Genomic DNA, 19,191 nt, shown 5'->3' on the forward strand with positions numbered 1-19,191 from the left:
CCATAGCCTGCCTTCCGTCATCCCATAGCCTTCCGTCAGCCCATAGCCTTCCGTCAGTCCATAGCTTCTGTCAGGCCATAGCCTGCCTTCCGTCAATCCATAGTCTGCCTTCCATCAATCCATAGCCTGCCTTCCATCAATCCATAGCCTGCCTTCCATCAATCCATAGCCTGCCTTCCATCAGCCCATAGCCTACCTTCCTTCAGCCCATAGCCTTCCGTCAGTCCATAGCCTGCCTTCAGTCAGCCCATAGCCTGCCTTCCATCAGCCCATAGCCTGCCTTCAGTCAGCCCATAGCCTGCCTTCTGTCAGCCCATAGCCTGCCTTCTGTCAGCCCATAGCCTGCCTTCCATCAATCCATAGTCTGCCTTCCATCAATCCATAGCCTGCCTTCCATCAATCCATAGCCTGCCTTCCATCAATCCATAGCCTGCCTTCCATCAGCCCATAGCCTACCTTCCTTCAGCTCATAGCCTTCCGTCAGTCTATAGCCTGCCTTCAGTCAGCCCATAGCCTGCCTTCCGTCAGCCCATAGCCTTCCGTCAGTCCATAGCCTGCCTTCAGTCAGCCCATAGCCTGCCTTCCATCAATCCATAGCCTGCCTTCCATCAATCCATAGCCTGCCTTCCATCAGTCCATAGCCTGCCTTCCTTCAGCCCATAGCCTGCCTTCCATCAGCCCATAGCCTTCCTTCCATCAATCCATAGCCTGCCTTCCATCAATCCATAGCCTGCCTTCCATCAATCCATAGCCTGCCTTCCATCAATCCATAGCCTGCCTTCCATCAGCCCATAGCCTTCCTTCCATCAATCCATAGTCTGCCTTCCATCAATCCATAGCCTGCCTTCCATCAGTCCATAGCCTGCCTTCCATCCCATAGCCTGCCTTCCATCAGCCCATAGCCTACCTTCCTTCAGCCCATAGCCTTCCGTCAGTCCATAGCCTGCCTTCAGTCAGCCCATAGCCTGCCTTCTGTCAGCCCATAGCCTGCCTTCCTTCAGCCCATAGCCTGCCTTCCATCAACCCATAACCTGCCTTCCGTCAATCCATAGCCTGCCTTCCATCAGCCCATAGCCTGTCTTCCATCAATCCATAGCCTGCCTTCCATCAGCCGATAGCCTGCCTTCCTTCAGCCCATAGCCTGCCTTCCATCAGCCCATAGCCTTCCTTCCATCAATCCATAGCCTGCCTTCCATCAATCCATAGCCTGCCTTCCATCAGCCCATAGCCTACCTTCCTTCAGCCCATAGCCTGCCTTCAGTCAGCCCATAGCCTGCCTTCCGTCAGCCCATAGCCTTCCGTCAGTCCATAGCCTGCCTTCAGTCAGCCCATAGCCTGCCTTCCATCAGCCCATAGCCTGCCTTCAGTCAGCCCATAGCCTGCCTTCTGTCAGCCCATAGCCTTCCGTCAGTCCATTGCCTGCCTTCAGTCAGCCCATAGCCTGCCTTCCATCAGCCCATAACCTGCCTTCCATCAATCCATAGCCTGCCTTCCATCAATCCATAGCCTGCCTTCCATCAATCCATAGCCTGCCTTCCATCAGTCCATAGCCTGCCTTCCTTCAGCCCATAGCCTGCCTTCCATCAGCCCATAGCCTTCCTTCCATCAATCCATAGCCTGCCTTCCATCAATCCATAGCCTGCCTTCCATCAATCCATAGCCTGCCTTCCATCAATCCATAGCCTGCCTTCCATCAGCCCATAGCCTGCCTTCCTTCAGCCCATAGCCTGCCTTCCATCAGCCCATAGCCTTCCTTCCATCAATCCATAGTCTGCCTTCCATCAATCCATAGCCTGCCTTCAATCAATCCATAGCCTGCCTTCCATCAGCCCATAGCCTACCTTCCTTCAGCCCATAGCCTTCCGTCAGTCCATAGCCTGCCTTCAGTCAGCCCATAGCCTGCCTTCCGTCAGCCCATAGCCTTCCGTCAGTCCATAGCCTGCCTTCAGTCAGCCCATAGCCTGCCTTCTGTCAGCCCATAGCCTGCCTTCCATCAGCCCATAGCCTTCCTTCCATCAATCCATAGCCTGCCTTCCATCAGCCCATAGCCTTCCTTCCATCAATCCATAGTCTGCCTTCCATCAATCCATAGCCTGCCTTCCATCAGTCCATAGCCTGCCTTCCATCAATCCATAGCCTGCCTTCCATCAGCCCATAGCCTACCTTCCTTCAGCCATAGCCTTCCGTCAGTCCATAGCCTGCCTTCAGTCAGCCCATTGCCTGCCTTCTGTTAGCCCATAGCCTGCCTTTCTTCAGCCCATAGCCTGCCTTCCATCAGCCCATAGCCTGCCTTCCATCAGCCCATAGCCTTCCTTCCATCAATCCATAGCCTGCCTTCCATCAATCCATAGCATGCCTTCCATCAATCCATAGCCTGCCTTCCATCAATCCATAGCCTGCCTTCCATCAGCCCATAGCCTGCCTTCCTTCAGCCCATAGCCTGCCTTCCATCAGCCCATAGCCTTCCTTCCATCAATCCATAGTCTGCCTTCCATCAATCCATAGCCTGCCTTCCATCAATCCATAGCCTGCCTTCCATCAGCCCATAGCCTACCTTCCTTCAGCCCATAGCCTTCCGTCAGTCCATAGCCTGCCTTCAGTCAGCCCATAGCCTGCCTTCCGTCAGCCCATAGCCTTCCGTCAGTCCATAGCCTGCCTTCAGTCAGCCCATAGCCTGCCTTCTGTCAGCCCATAGCCTGCCTTCCGTCAGCCCATAGCCTTCCATCAGCCCATAGCCTGCCTTCAGTCAGCCCATAGGCTGCCTTCCGTCAGCCCATAGCCTTCCGTCAGTCCATAGCCTGCCTTCAGTCAGTCCATAGCCTGCCTTCCGTCAGCCCATCGCTTTCCATCAGCCCATAGCCTGCCTTCAGTCAGCCCATAGCCTGCCTTCCGTCAGCCCATAGCCTTCCGTCAGTCCATAGCCAGCCTTCAGTCAGCCCATAGCCTGCCTTCCATCAGCCCATAACCTGCCTTCCATCAATCCATAGCCTGCCTTCCATCAATCCATAGCCTGCCTTCCATCAGTCCATAGCCTGCCTTCCTTCAGCCCATAGCCTGCCTTCCATCAGCCCATAGCCTTCCTTCCATCAATCCATAGCCTGCCTTCCATCAATCCATAGCCTGCCTTCCATCAATCCATAGCCTGCCTTCCATCAATCCATAGCCTGCCTTCCATCAGCCCATAGCCTTCCTTCCATCAATCCATAGTCTGCCTTCCATCAATCCATAGCCTGCCTTCCATCAGTCCATAGCCTGCCTTCCATCAATCCATAGCCTGCCTTCCATCAGCCCATATCCTACCTTCCTTCAGCCCATAGCCTTCCGTCAGTCCATAGCCTGCCTTCAGTCAGCCCATAGCCTGCCTTCTGTCAGCCCATAGCCTGCCTTCCTTCAGCCCATAGCCTGCCTTCCATCAGCCCATAGCCTTCCTTCCATCAATCCATAGCCTGCCTTCCATCAATCCATAGCCTGCCTTCCATCAATCCATAGCCTGCCTTCCATCAGCCCATAGCCTACCTTCCTTCAGCCCATAGCCTTCCGTCAGTCCAAAGCCTGCCTTCAGTCAGCCCATAGCCTGCCTTCTGTCAGCCCATAGCCTGCCTTCCGTCAGCACATAGCCTTCCGTCAGCCCATAGCCTGCCTTCAGTCAGCCCATAGCCTGCCTTCCGTCAGCCCATAGCCTTCCATCAGCCCATAGCCTTCCGTCAGTCCATAGCCTGCCTTATGTCAGCCCTTAGCCTGCCTTCCATCAGCCCATAGCCTGCTTTCCATCAGCCCATAACCTGCCTTCCATCAATCCATAGCCTGCCTTCCATCAATCCATAGCCTGCCTTCCATCAATCCATAGCCTGCCTTCCGTCAGTCCATAGCCTGCCTTATGTCAGCCCTTAGCCCGCCTTCCATCAGCCCATAGCCTGCTTTCCATCAGCCCATAGCCTTCCTTACATCAATCCATAGCCTGCCTTCCATCAATCCATAGCCTGTCTTCCATCAATCCATAGCCTGCCTTACATCAGACCATAGCCTGCCTTCCTTCAGCCCATAGCCAGCCTTCCATCAGCCCATAGCCTTCCTTCCATCAATCCATAGCCTGCCTTCCATCAATCCATAGCCTAACTTCCATCAGCCCATAGCCTACCTTCCATCAGTCCATAGCCTGCCTTCAGTCAGCCCATAGCCTGCCTTCTGTCAGCCCATAGCCTGCCTTCCTTCAGCCCATAGCCTGCCTTCCATCAGCCCATAGCCTTCCTTCCATCAATCCATAGCCTGCCTTCCATCAATCCATAGCCTGCCTTCCATCAATCCATAGCCTGCCTTCCATCAGCCCATAGCCTACCTTCCTTCAGCCCATAGCCTTCCGTCAGTCCAAAGCCTGCCTTCAGTCAGCCCATAGCCTGCCTTCTGTCAGCCCATAGCCTGCCTTCCGTCAGCACATAGCCTTCCGTCAGCCCATAGCCTGCCTTCAGTCAGCCCATAGCCTTCCATCAGCCCATAGCCTTCCGTCAGTCCATAGCCTGCCTTATGTCAGCCCTTAGCCTGCCTTTCATCAGCCCATAGCCTGCTTTCCATCAGCCCATAACCTGCCTTCCATCAATCCATAGCCTGCCTTCCATCAATCCATAGCCTGCCTTCCATCAATCCATAGCCTGCCTTCGTCAGTCCATAGCCTGCCTTATGTCAGCCCTTAGCCCGCCTTCCATCAGCCCATAGCCTGCTTTCCATCAGCCCATAGCCTTCCTTACATCAATCCATAGCCTGCCTTCCATCAATCCATAGCCTGTCTTCCATCAATCCATAGCCTGCCTTACATCAGACCATAGCCTGCCTTCCTTCAGCCCATAGCCAGCCTTCCATCAGCCCATAGCCTTCCTTCCATCAATCCATAGCCTGCCTTCCATCAGCCCATAGCCTACCTTCCTTCAGCCCATAGCCTTCCGTCAGTCCATAGCCTGCTTCAGTCAGCCCATAGCCTGCCTTCCGACAGCCCATAGCCTTCCGTCAGTCCATAGCCTGCCTTCAGTCAGCCCATAGCCTACCTTCCATCAGCCCATAGCCTGCCTTCAGTCAGCCCATAGCCTGCCTTCCGTCAGCCCATAGCCTTCCGTCAGTCCATTGCCTGCCTTCAGTCAGCCCATAGCCTGCCTTCCATCAGCCCATAACCTGCCTTCCATCAATCCATAGCCTGCCTTCCATCAATCCATAGCCTGCCTTCCATCAATCCATAGCCTGCCTTCCATCAGTCCATAGCCTGCCTTCCTTCAGCCCATAGCCTGCCTTCCATCAGCCCATAGCCTTCCTTCCATCAATCCATAGCCTGCCTTCCATCAATCCATAGCCTGCCTTCGATCAATCCATAGCCTTCCTTCCATCAATCCATAGTCTGCCTTCCATCAATCCATAGCCTGCCTTCCATCAATCCATAGCCTGCCTTCCATCAGCCCATAGCCTACCTTCCTTCAGCCCATAGCCTTCCGTCAGTCCATAGCCTGCCTTCAGTCAGCCCATAGCCTGCCTTCTGTCAGCCCATAGCCTGCCTTCCGTCAGCCCATAGCCTTCCATCAGCCCATAGCCTGCCTTCCGTCAGCCCATAGCCTTCCGTCAGTCCATAGCCTGCCTTCAGTCAGCCCATAGCCTGCCTTCCGTCAGCCCATAGCCTGCCTTCCATCAGCCCATAGCCTTCCTTCCATCAATCCATAGTCTGCCTTCCATCAATCCATAGCCTGCCTTCCATCAATCCATAGCCTGCCTTCCATCAGCCCATAGCCTTCCTTCCATCAATCCAAAGTCTGCCTTCCATCAATCCATAGCCTGCCTTCCATCAGTCCATAGCCTGCCTTCCATCAATCCATAGTCTGCCTTCCATCAGCCCATAGCCTGCCTTCCTTCAGCCCATAGCCTGCCTTCCATCAGCCCATAGCCTTCCTTCCATCAATCCATAGTCTGCCTTCCATCAATCCATAGCCTGCCTTCCATCAATCCATAGCCTGCCTTCACATCAGCCCATAGCCTACCTTCCTTCAGCCCATAGCCTTCCGTCAGTCCATAGCCTGCCTTCAGTCAGCCCATAGCCTGCCTTCCGTCAGCCCATAGCCTTCCGTCAGCCCATAGCCTTCCGTCAGTCCATAGCCTGCCTTCAGTCAGCCCATAGCCTGCCTTCAGTCAGCCCATAGCCTGCCTTCCGTCAGCCCATAGCCTTCCGTCAGTCCATAGCCTGCCTTCAGTCAGTCCATAGCCTGCCTTCCGTCAGCCCATCGCTTTCCATCAGCCCATAGCCTGCCTTCAGTCAGCCCATAGCCTGCCTTCCGTCAGCCCATAGCCTTCCATCAGTCCATAGCCAGCCTTCAGTCAGCCCATAGCCTGCCTTCCATCAGCCCATAACCTGCCTTCCATCAATCCATAGCCTGCCTTCCTTCAGCCCATAGCCTGCCTTCCATCAGCCCATAGCCTTCCTTCCATCAATCCATAGCCTGCCTTCCATCAATCCATAGCCTGCCTTCCATCAATCCATAGCCTGCCTTCCATCAATCCATAGCCTGCCTTCCATCAGCCCATAGCCTTCCTTCCATCAATCCATAGTCTGCCTTCCATCAATCCATAGCCTGCCTTCCTTCAGTCCATAGCCTGCCTTCCTTCAGCCCATAGCCTTCCGTCAGTCCAAAGCCTGCCTTCAGTCAGCCCATAGCCTGCCTTCTGTCAGCCCATAGCCTGCCTTCCGTCAGCACATAGCCTTCCGTCAGCCCATAGCCTGCCTTCAGTCAGCCCATAGCCTGCCTTCCGTCAGCCCATAGCCTTCCGTCAGCCCATAGCCTTCCGTCAGTCCATAGCCTGCCTTATGTCAGCCCTTAGCCTGCCTTCCATCAGCCCATAGCCTGCTTTCCATCAGCCCATAACCTGCCTTCCATCAATCCATAGCCTGCCTTCCATCAATCCATAGCCTGCCTTCCATCAATCCATAGCCTGCCTTCCGTCAGCCCATAGCCTGCCTTCCTTCAGCCCATAGCCTGCGTTCCATCAGCCCATAGCCTGCCTTCAGTCAGCCCATAGCCTGCCTTCCGTCAGCCCATAGCCTTCCGTCAGTCCATAGCCTGCCTTATGTCAGCCCTTAGCCTGCCTTCCATCAGCCCATAGCCTGCTTTCCATCAGCCCATAACCTGCCTTCCATCAATCCATAGCCTGCCTTCCATCAATCCATAGCCCGCCTTCCATCAATCCATAGCCTGCCTTCCATCAGCCCATAGCCTGCCTTCCTTCAGCCCATAGCCTTCCGTCAGTCCATAGCCTGCTTCAGTCAGCCCATAGCCTGCCTTCCGTCAGCCCATAGCCTTCCGTCAGTCCATAGCCTACCTTCCATCAGCCCATAGGCTGCCTTCAGTCAGCCCATAGCCTGCCTTCCGTCAGCCCATAGCCTTCCGTCAGTCCATTGCCTGCCTTCAGTCAGCCCATAGCCTACCTTCCATCAGCCCATAACCTGCCTTCCTTCAATCCATAGCCTGCCTTCCATCAATCCATAGCCTTCCTTCCATCAGTCCATAGCCTGCCTTCCATCAATCCATAGCCTGCCTTCCATCAGCCCATAGCCTACCTTCCTTCAGCCCATAGCCTTCCGTCAGTCCATAGCCTGCCTTCAGTCAGCCCATAGCCTGCCTTCTGTCAGCCCATAGCCTGCCTTTCTTCAGCCCATAGCCTGCCTTCCATCAGCCCATAGCCTGCCTTCCATCAGCCCATAGCCTTCCTTCCATCAATCCATAGCCTGCCTTCCATCAATCCATAGCCTGCCTTCCATCAATCCATAGCCTGCCTTCCATCAATCCATAGCCTGCCTTCCATCAGCCCATAGCCTGCCTTCCTTCAGCCCATAGCCTGCCTTCCATCAGCCCATAGCCTTCCTTCCATCAATCCATAGTCTGCCTTCCATTAATCCATAGCCTGCCTTCCATCAATCCATAGCCTGCCTTCCATCAGCCCATAGCCTACCTTCCTTCAGCCCATAGCCTTCCGTCAGTCCATAGCCTGCCTTCAGTCAGCCCATAGCCTGCCTTCCGTCAGCCCATAGCCTGCTTTCCATCAGCCCATAACCTGCCTTCCATCAATCCATAGCCTGCCTTCCATCAATCCATAGCCTGCCTTCCATCAATCCATAGCCTGCCTTTCGTCAGCCCATAGCCTGCCTTCCTTCAGCCCATAGCCTGCGTTCCATCAGCCCATAGCCTGCCTTCAGTCAGCCCATAGCCTGCCTTCCGTCAGCCCATAGCCTTCCGTCAGTCCATAGCCTGCCTTATGTCAGCCCTTAGCCTGCCTTCCATCAGCCCATAGCCTGCTTTCCATCAGCCCATAACCTGCCTTCCATCAATCCATAGCCTGCCTTCCATCAATCCATAGCCCGCCTTCCATCAATCCATAGCCTGCCTTCCATCAATCCATAGCCTGCCTTCCATCAGCCCATAGCCTACCTTCCTTCAGCCCATAGCCTTCCGTCAGTCCATAGCCTGCCTTCAGTCAGCCCATAGCCTGCCTTCCGTCATCCCATAGCCTTCCGTCAGCCCATAGCCTTCCGTCAGTCCATAGCTTCTGTCAGCCCATAGCCTGCCTTCCGTCAATCCATAGTCTGCCTTCCATCAATCCATAGCCTGCCTTCCATCAATCCATAGCCTGCCTTCCATCAATCCATAGCCTGCCTTCCATCAGCCCATAGCCTACCTTCCTTCAGCCCATAGCCTTCCGTCAGTCCATAGCCTGCCTTCAGTCAGCCAATAGCCTGCCTTCCATCAGCCCATAGCCTGCCTTCAGTCAGCCCATAGCCTGCCTTCTGTCAGCCCATAGCCTGCCTTCTGTCAGCCCATAGCCTGCCTTCCATCAATCCATAGTCTGCCTTCCATCAATCCATAGCCTGCCTTCCATCAATCCATAGCCTGCCTTCCATCAGCCCATAGCCTACCTTCCTTCAGCTCATAGCCTTCCGTCAGTCCATAGCCTGCCTTCAGTCAGCCCATAGCCTACCTTCCTTCAGCCCATAGCCTTCCATCAGCCCATAGCCTGCCTTCCGTCAGCCCATAGCCTGCCTTCCATCAGCCCATAGCCTGCCTTCCATCAGCCCATAGTCTGCCTTCCATCAATCCATAGCCTGCCTTCCATCAATCCATAGCCTGCCTTCCATCAATCCATAGCCTGCCTTCAGTCAGCCCATAGCCTGCCTTCCGTCAGCCCATAGCCTTCCATCAGTCCATAGCCTGCCTTCTGTCAGCCCATAGCCTTCCGTCAGTCCATAGCCTTCCGTCAGCCCATAGCCTGCCTTCCGTCAGCCCATAGCCTTCCGTCAGCCCATAGCCTGCCTTCCATCAGCCCATAGCCTGCCTTCCAAATCAAATCAAATCAAATTTTATTTGTCACATACACATGGTTAGCAGATGTTAATGCGAGTGTAGCGAAATGCTTGTGCTTCTAGTTCCGACAGTGCAGTAATAACCAACAAGTAATCTAACTAACAATTCCAAAACTACTGTCTTATACACAGTGTAAGGGGATAAAGAATATGTACATAAGGATATATGAATGAGTGATGGTACAGAGCAGCATAGGCAAGATACAGTAGATGATATCGAGTACAGTATATACATATGAGATAAGTATGTAAACCAAGTGGCATAGTTAAAGTGGCTAGTGATACATGTATTACATAAGGATGCAGTCGATGATATAGAGTACAGTATCAACGTATGCATATGAGATGAACAATGTAGGGTAAGTAACATTATATAAGGTAGCATTGTTTAAAGTGGCTAGTGATATATTTACATCATTTCCCATCAATTCCCATGATTAAAGTGGCTGGAGTAGAGTCAGTGTCATTGACAGTGTGTTGGCAGTAGCCACTCAATGTTAGTGGTGGCTGTTTAACAGTCTGATGGCCTTGAGATAGAAGCTGTTTTCAGTCTCTCGGTCCCAGCTTTGATGCACCTGTACTGACCTCGCCTTCTGGATGGCAGCGGGGTGAACAGGCAGTGGCTCGGGTGGTTGATGTCCTTGATGATCTTTATGGCCTTCCTGTAGCATCGGGTGGTGTAGGTGTCCTGGAGGGCAGGTAGTTTGCCCCCGGTGATGCGTTGTGCAGACCTCACTACCCTCTGGAGAGCCTTACGGTTGAGGGCGGTGCAGTTGCCATACCAGGCGGTGATACAGCCCGCCAGGATGCTCTCGATTGTGCATCTGTAGAAGTTTGTGAGTGCTTTTGGTGACAAGCCAAATTTCTTCAGCCTCCTGAGGTTGAAGAGGCGCTGCTGCGCCTTCCTCACGATGCTGTCTGTGTGAGTGGACCAATTCAGTTTGTCTGTGATGTGTATGCCGAGGAACTTAAAACTTGCTACCCTCTCCACTACTGTTCCATCGATGTGGATGGGGGTGTTCCCTCTGCTGTTTCCTGAAGTCCACAATCATCTCCTTAGTTTTGTTGACGTTGAGTGTGAGGTTATTTCCTGACACCACACTCCGAGGGCCCTCACCTCCTCCCTGTAGGCCGTCTCGTCGTTGTTGGTAATCAAGCCTACCACTGTTGTGTCGTCCGCAAACTTGATGATTGAGTTGGAGGCGTGCATGACCACGCAGTCGTGGGTGAACAGGGAGTACAGGAGAGGGCTCAGAACGCACCCTTGTGGGGCCCCAGTGTTGAGGATCAGCGGGGAGGAGATGTTGTTGCCTACCCTCACCACCTGGGGGCGGCCCGTCAGGAAGTCCAGTACCCAGTTGCACAGGGCGGGGTCGAGACCCAGGGTCTCGAGCTTGATGACGAGCTTGGAGGGTACTATGGTGTTGAATGCCGAGCTGTAGTCGATGAACAGCATTCTCACATAGGTATTCCTCTTGTCCAGATGGGTTAGGGCAGTGTGCAGTGTGGTTGAGATTGCATCGTCTGTGGACCTATTTGGGCGGTAAGCAAATTGGAGTGGGTCAAGGGTGTCAGGTAGGGTGGAGGTGATATGGTCCTTGACTAGTCTCTCAAAGCACTTCATGATGACGGATGTGAGTGCTACGGGGCGGTAGTCGTTTAGCTCAGTTACCTTAGCTTTCTTGGGAACAGGAACAATGGTGGCCCTCTTGAAGCATGTGGGAACAGCAGACTGGTATAGAGATTGATTGAATATGTCCGTAAACACACCGGCCAGCTGGTCTGCGCATGCTCTGAGGGCGCGGCTGGGGATGCCGTCTGGGCCTGCAGCCTTGCGAGGGTTAACACGTTTAAATGTCTTACTCACTTCGGCTGCAGTGAAGGAGAGACCGCATGTTTCCGTTGCAGGCCGTGTCAGTGGCACTGTATTGTCCTCAAAGCGGGCAAAAAAGTTATTTAGTCTGCCTGGGAGCAAGACATCCTGGTCCGTGACTGGGCTGGGTTTCTTCCTGTAGTCCGTGATTGACTGTAGACCCTGCCACATACCTCTTGTGTCTGAGCCGTTGAATTGAGATTCTACTTTGTCTCTGTACTGGCGCTTAGCTTGTTTGATAGCCTTGCGGAGGAATAGCTGCACTGTTTGTATTCAGTCATGTTACCAGACACCTTGCCCTGATTAAAAGCAGTGGTTCGTGCCTTCAGTTTCACACGAATGCTGCCATCAATCCACGGTTTCTGGTTAGGGAATGTTTTAATCGTTGCTATGGGAACGACATCTTCAACGCACGTTCTAATGAACTCGCACACCGAATCAGCATATTCGTCAATGTTGTTGTCTGACCAATAGAAACATCTCCCAGTCCACGTGATGGAAGCAGTCTTGGAGTGTGGAGTCAGCTTGGTCGGACCAGCGTTGGACAGACCTCAGCGTGGGAGCTTCTTGTTTTAGTTTCTGTCTGTAGGCAGGGATCAACAAAATGGAGTCGTGGTCAGCTTTTCCGAAAGGGGGCGGGGCAGGGCCTTATATGCGTCGCGGAAGTTAGAGTAACAATGATCCAGGGTCTTTCCACCCCTGGTTGCGCAATCGATATGCTGATAAAATTTAGGGAGTCTTGTTTTCAGATTAGCCTTGTTAAAATCCCCAGCTACAATGAATGCAGCCTCCGGATAAATCGTTTCCAGTTTGCAGAGAGTTAAATAAAGTTCGTTCAGAGCCATCGATGTGTCTGCTTGGGGGGATATATACGGCTGTGATTATAATCGAAGAGAATTCTCTTGGTAGATAATGCGGTCTACATTTGATTGTGAGGAATTCTAAATCAGGTGAACAGAAGGATTTGAGTTCCTGTATGTTTCTTTCATCACACCATGTCACGTTGGCCATAAGACATACGCCCCCGCCCGTCTTCTTACCAGAAAGATGTTTGTTTCTGTCGGCGCGATGCGTGGAGAAACCCGCTGGCTGCACCGCTTCGGATTGCGTCTCTCCAGTTAGCCATGTTTCCGTGAAGCAAAGAACGTTACAGTCTCTGATGTCCCTCTGGAATGCTACCCTTGCTCGGATTTCATCAACCTTGTTGTCAAGAGACTGGACATTGGCAAGAAGAATGCTAGGGAGTGGTGCACGATGTGCCCGTCTCCGGAGTCTGACCAGAAGACCGCTTCGTTTCCCTCTTTTTCTGAGTCGTTTTTTTTTTTGGTCGCTGCATGTGATCCACTCGGTTACACTGGTTGTAAGGCAGAACACAGGATCCGCATCGCGAAAAACATATTCTTGGTCGTACTGATGGTGAGTTGACGCTGATCTTATATTCAGTAGTTCTTCTCGGCTGTATGTAAAGAAACCTAAGATGACCTGGGGTACTAATGTAAGAAATAACACGTAAAATACAAAAAACTGCATAGTTTCCTAGGAACGCGAGCGAGGCGGCCATCTCTGTCGGCGCCGGAAGTACGATTCCATCAGCCCATAGTCTGCCTTCCATCAATCCATAGCCTGCCTTCCATCAATCCATAGCCTGCCTTCCATCAATCCATAGCCTGCCTTCAGTCAGCCCATAGCCTGCTTTCCGTCAGCCCATAGCCTTCCATCAGTCCATAGCCTGCCTTCATTCAGCCCATAGCCTGCCTTCTGTCAGCCCATAGCCTTCCGTCAGTCCATAGCCTGCCTTCCGTCAGCCCATAGCCTTCCGTCAGCCCATAGCCTGCCTTCCGTCAGCCCATAGCCTTCCGTCAGCCCATAGCCTGCCTTCCGTCAGCCCATAGCCTTCCGTCAGCCCATAGCCTTCCGTCAGCCCATAGCCTTCCGTCAGCCCATAGTCTGCCTTCCATCAATCCATAGCCTGCCTTCCATCAATCCATAGCCTGCCTTCCATCAATCCATAGCCTGCCTTCAGTCAGCCCATAGCCTGCCTTCCTTCAGCCCATAGCCTTCCGTCAGTCCATAGCCTGCCTTCAGTCAGCCCATAGCCTGCCTTCCATCAGCCCATAGCCGTCCATCAGTCCATAGCCTGCCTTCAGTCAGCTCATAGCCTGCCTTCTGTCAGCCCATATCCCATAGCCTTCCGTCAGTCCATAGCCTGCCTTCCGTCAGCCCATAGCCTTCCGTCAACCCATAGCCTTCCGTCAGCCCATATCCTTCCATCAGTCCATAGCCTGCCTTCAGTCAGCCCATAGCCTTCCATCAGCCCATAGCCTTCCGTCAGCCCATAGCCTGCCTTCCGTCAGCCCATAGCCTTCCGTCAGCCCATAGCCTGCCTTCCGTCAGCCCATAGCCTGCCTTCCGTCAGCCCATAGTCTGCCTTCCATCAATCCATAGCCTGCCTTCCATCAATCCATAGCCTGCCTTCCATCAATCCATAGCCTGCCTTCAGTCAGCCCATAGCCTGCCTTCCTTCAGCCCATAGCCTTCCGTCAGTCCATAGCCTGCCTTCAGTCAGCTCATAGCCTGCCTTCTGTCAGCCCATAGCCCATAGCCTTCCGTCAGTCCATAGCCTGCCTTCCGTCTGCCCATAGCCTGCCTTCCGTCAGCCCATAGCCTTCCGTCAACCCATAGCCTTCCGTCAGCCCATAGCCTTCCATCAGTCCATAGCCTGCCTTCAGTCAGCCCATAGCCTTCCATCAGCCCATAGCCTTCCGTCAGCCCATAGCCTGCCTTCAGTCAGCCCATAGCCTTCCATCAGCCCATAGCCTGCCTTCCGTCAGCCCGTAGCCTTCCGTCAGCCAATAGCCTTCCTTCAGTCAGCCCATAGCCTGCCTTCAGTCTGCCCATAGCCTGCTTCCGTCAGCCCATAGCCTGCCTTCCGTCAGCCCATAGCCTGCCTTCCGTTAGCCAATAGCCTGCCTTCAGTCAGCCCATAGCCAGCCTTCCATCAGCCCATAGCCTGCCTTCCATCAGTCCATAGCCTGCCTTCAGTCAGCCCATAGCCTGCCTTCCGTCAGCCCATAGCCTGCCTTCCATCAGCCCATAGTCTGCCTTCCTTCAGCCCATAGCCTGCCTTCAGTCAGCCCATAGCCTGCCTTCAGTCAGCCCATAGCCTGCCTTCTGTCAGCCCATAGCCTGCCTTCCGTCAGCCCATAGCCTGCCTTCCATCAGCCCATAGTCTTCCTTCAGTCTGCCCATAGCCTGCCTTCCATCAGCCCATAGCCTGCCTTCCATCAGCCCATAGCCTGCCTTCCATCAGCCCATAGCCTGCCTTCCATCAGCCCATAGCCTGCCTTCCATCAATCCATTGCCTGCCTTCCATCAATCCATAGCCTGCCTTCCATCAATCCATAGCCTGCCTTCCATCAGCCCATAGCCTACCTTCCTTCAGGCCATAGCCTTCCGTCAGTCCATAGCCTGCCTTCAGTCAGCCCATAGCCTGCCTTCCGTCATCCCATAGCCTTCCATCAGTCCATAGCCTGCCTTCAGTCAGCCCATAGCCTGCCTTCCTTCAGCCCATAGCCTGCGTTCCATCAGCCCATAGCCTTCCTTCCATCAATCCATAGCCTGCCTTCCATCAATCCATAGCCTGCCTTCCATCAATCCATAGCCTGCCTTCCATCAATCCATAGCCTGCCTTCCATCAATCCATAGCCTGCCTTCCATCAAGCCCATAGCCTGCCTTCATCAGCCCATAGCCTTCCTTCAGCCCATGGCCTTCCGTCAGTCCATAGCCTGCCTTCAGTCAGCCCATAGCCTGCCTTCCGTCAGCCCATAGCCTTCCGTCAGCCCATAGCCTGCCTTCCGTCAGCCCATAGCCTTCCGTCAGCCCATAGCCTGCCTTCCGTCAGCCCATAGCCTTCCGTCAGCCCATAGTCTGCCTTCCATCAATCCATAGCCTGCCTTCCATCAATCCATAGCCTGCCTTCCATCAATCCATAGCCTGCCTTCAGTCAGCCCATAGCCTGCCTTCCTTCAGCCCATAGCCTTCCGTCAGTCCATAGCCTGCCTTCAGTCAGCCCATAGCCTGCCTTCCATCAGCCCATAGCCGTCCATCAGTCCATAGCCTGCCTTCAGTCAGCTCATAGCCTGCCTTCTGTCAGCCCATATCCCATAGCCTTCCGTCAGTCCATAGCCTGCCTTCCGTCAGCCCATAGCCTTCCGTCAACCCATAGCCTTCCGTCAGCCCATATCCTTCCATCAGTCCATAGCCTGCCTTCAGTCAGCCCATAGCCTTCCATCAGCCCATAGCCTTCCGTCAGCCCATAGCCTTCCTTCCATCAATCCATAGCCTGCCTTCCATCAATCCATAGCCTGCCTTCCATCAATCCATAGCCTGCCTTCCATCAATCCATAGCCTGCCTTCCATCAATCCATAGCCTGCCTTCCATCAATCCATAGCCTGCCTTCCATCAGCCCATAGCCTACCTTCCTTCAGCCCATAGCCTTCCGTCAGTCCATAGCCTGCTTTCAGTCAGCCCATAGCCTGCCTTCCGTCAGCCCATAGCCTTCCATCAGTCCATAGCCTGCCTTCAGTCAGCTCATAGCCTGCCTTCTGTCAGCCCATAGCCCATAGCCTTCCGTCAGTCCATAGCCTGCCTTCCGTCAGCCCATAGCCTTCCGTCAACCCATAGCCTTCCGTCAGCCCATAGCCTTCCATCAGTCCATAGCCTGCCTTCAGTCAGCCCATAGCCTGCCTTCCTTCAGCCCATAGCCTGCCTTCCTTCAGCCCATAGCCTTCCGTCAGCCCATAGCCTTCCGTCAGCCCATAGCCTGCCTTCAGTGAGCCCGTAGCCTGCCTTCAGTCAGCCCATAGCCTGCCTTCAGTCAGCCCATAGCCTTCCATCAGCCCATAGCCCCTTAGCCAGCCCATAGCCTTCCGTCAGCCCATAGCCTTCCGTCAGCCCATAGCCTTCAGCCCGTAGCCTTCCGTCAGCCAATAGCCTTCCTTCAGTCAGCCCATAGCCTGCCTTCCGTCAGCCCATAGCCTGCCTTCCGTCAGCCCATAGCCTGCCTTCCGTTAGCCAATAGCCTGCCTTCAGTCAGCCCATAGCCAGCCTTCCATCAGCCCATAGCCTGCCTTCCATCAGTCCATAGCCTGCCTTCCAGTCAGCCCATAGCCTGCCTTCCAGTCAGCCCATAGCCTGCCTTCCAGTCAGCCCATAGCCTGCCTTCAGCCCTGTCAGCCCATAGCCTGCCTTCAGTCAGCCCATAGCCTGCCTTCAGTCAGCCCATAGCCTGCCTTCTGTCAGCCCATAGCCTGCCTTCCATCAGCCCATAGCCTGCCTTCCATCAGCCCATAGCCTGCCTTCCATCAGCCCATAGCCTGCCTTCCATCAGCCCATAGTCTGCCTTCCTTCAGCCCATAGCCTGCCTTCAGTCAGCCCATTGCCTGCCTTCAGTCAGCCCATAGCCTGCCTTCCGTCAGCCCATAGCCTGCCTTCCATCAGCCCATAGTCTTCCTTCAGTCTGCCCATAACCTGCCTTCCATCAGCCCATAGCCTGCCTTCCATCAGCCCATAGCCTGCCTTCCATCAGCCCATAGCCTGCCTTCCATCAGCCCATAGCCTGCCTTCAGTCAGCCCATAGCCTGCCTTCCATCAGCCCATAGCCTTCCTTCAGTCAGCCCATAGCCTGCCTTCCATCAGCCCATAGCCTGCCTTCCATCAGCCCATAGCCTTCCTTCAGTCAGCCCGTAGCCTGCCTTCAGTCAGCCCATAGTCTGCCTTCAGTCAGCCCATAGCCTGCCTTCCATCACTGTGAGTCAAGGACACCTTTCCTTTCATTTCTTCCAGAGCTGATCTATGACGAGTTGATGGACTGGGAGGAGAGGAACCAGAATGGAGTAATGAAGGAGGACTGTGCAGGTGAATGACCATGGATACTGTGTGCTTCTGACATGTTTTAAAGTATCTCCCTGTTGCTGAGGGGCTTTAGAAATGACATTTACAGGATACCTATCTTGGTCCTTATAATCCTTACTCACTTTCTCTAAGCCCAAAAATGAAGACAAATGTTTTTGTTCTCAAGAGAAGGTCAGGGTGTGAGTCACACTGCCATATGTTTTGATGATGTCATACTGTGTATCACTTCATGGGCCCTTATCTCACTCTCTTTCTCTCTGTCTTTCTCTCTCTCACTGTCTTTCTCTCTGTCTCACTGTCTTTTTCTCTCTCTCTCACTGTCTTTCTCTCTCTTTCTCTCACTCTCTTTCTCTCTTGTCTTTCTCTCTCTCACTGTCTTTCTCTCTCTCACTGTCTTTTTCTCTCTCTCTCACTGTCTTTCTCTCTCTTTCTCTCACTCTCTTTCTCTCTTGTCTTTCTCTCTCTCACTGTCTTTCTCTCTCTCACTGTCTTTTTCTCTCTCTCTCACTGTCTTTCTCTCTCTTTCTCTCACTCTCTTTCTCTCTTGTCTTTCTCTCTCTCACTGTCTTTCTCTCTCTCACTGTCTTTTTCTCTCTCTCTCACTGTCTTTCTCTCTGTCACTGTCTTTTTCTCTCTCTCACTGTCTTTCTCTCTCTCTCTCTCTCTCTCTCTCTCTCTGCTGTAGATGAAGTGGTGAACCACAGTGCTACAGCTTCCCAGTCATCCTCTACGAGTGACTTCTCCTCAATGTCCACTGAGCAGACCTTGGCCTCTGACACCGACAGCAGCTGTGTTGACACCCTCACAGGGGCGCTAGAGGAGTGACAGAGAACCTCTTTCCACCCCGGCATCTGTTTTTTTTTTCAATCATCACTAACTATCCATCTTCTTAGGTAGCACTTTTCACATGACTTTATACTGTCTATTTTTACTTTGGGTCCCGCTGGATGGTAAATCATTCAACCGCTTTTCTTTTTTAAACTGAAAATGATTCCGTTTTAAATTGAACTCTCTCTGTCACTCTTTCCCTATCTCTGTTGTAAATAGTCCATTCATACTGTACCATGGTTCAAATAAGTCATGCACCTCTAGACTTGTTGTCCAAGCCAAGAGCACACGCTGTTCAATGTGTAGTTTGACCACCTTCAGTTTCAGTATAAAGTACTGTATATGCATTAAACTAGGGCTAGGCTATAATGTCTTATGACTGTTTTGTCATCAGAAATATCTAATGATGAACAAAAGACATTGCTGCATGTTACTACAAATGAATACTTGACTACACATAGAAGCAGCTGTGATGCAAGATCTTCATGTATTTCCATCCAGAGGACATTAGCCTCCTCTGTGTGAAGAAACAGTACTTGGCTCTGGTCTGGGTCTTTCCTAATGAGGGTAAAGAGTGATACATTTTATGCATGTTATGTGTGTTCATGTACATAAGTATCTATCTATACTGTATACTGTGTGTTTAAATGTATTGATTGTTGTGATGCTGAGACTGGGTTTTACAGCTAATCCAAATATGCTGAGGCATACAAACTGTACAAAATACATCCATTTATTTTGGAACAAACTATTGTTAAAATGCAATGGGAGACATGTCAGAAATATGTTGATGTTTGAAAGATGTATTATAATGAAACTGAATGGGAAAAAAGGTGAATGGTGGATACATTGCACTTTCTAGACAATTTCAGCTTAAAGTCATTCCAAGAAAAATATTGATTAAAAGAGGGATACAATCATGCATTCTGTTCTTTTTCAGATTTCTTTCTAAAAATTGTATAACTATTCAAACTCGCCCTAAACACAAGCAAGTGTGTCATCTTCCCATCAGCCTTGAGTCTGCATTTTCTTTCCTTTTCTGTGCAATCTCTGTCCTCCAGATACCCTCTCATTCTCAATCTTTCAATGGGCAATGTTGAATCTAGCCTCTAATGCTTTACTGTGTGTTGATTGACTTCATAGCGATATGTCTGTTTGTGGAACCTCTAGAACCTCAGTGTGGTGACAGGAGAAAT

General features: G+C 52.6%; 1 protein-coding gene across 2 annotated transcripts in view; it reads left to right on the forward strand.

The window, feature by feature from the left end:
* Positions 1-18,917, forward strand: part of LOC112231415 (mitogen-activated protein kinase 9) — a 37,016-nt gene extending 18,099 nt beyond the window's left edge. For both annotated transcript variants that reach the window (XR_002950445.2, XM_024398157.2), the window contains exons 11-12: positions 17,099-17,170; positions 17,853-18,917. Coding sequence is in view for 1 of the 2 variants with exons in the window: in XM_024398157.2 (XP_024253925.1) it covers positions 17,099-17,170; positions 17,853-17,992 (212 nt within the window). In the remaining variant the exon portion in view is untranslated. The remainder of the gene's footprint in view (positions 1-17,098; positions 17,171-17,852) is intronic.
* Positions 18,918-19,191: the final 274 nt, after the last annotated feature.

This window comes from Oncorhynchus tshawytscha, linkage group LG33 (assembly GCF_018296145.1).
Source record: "Oncorhynchus tshawytscha isolate Ot180627B linkage group LG33, Otsh_v2.0, whole genome shotgun sequence".
NCBI lineage: Eukaryota > Metazoa > Chordata > Actinopteri > Salmoniformes > Salmonidae > Oncorhynchus > Oncorhynchus tshawytscha.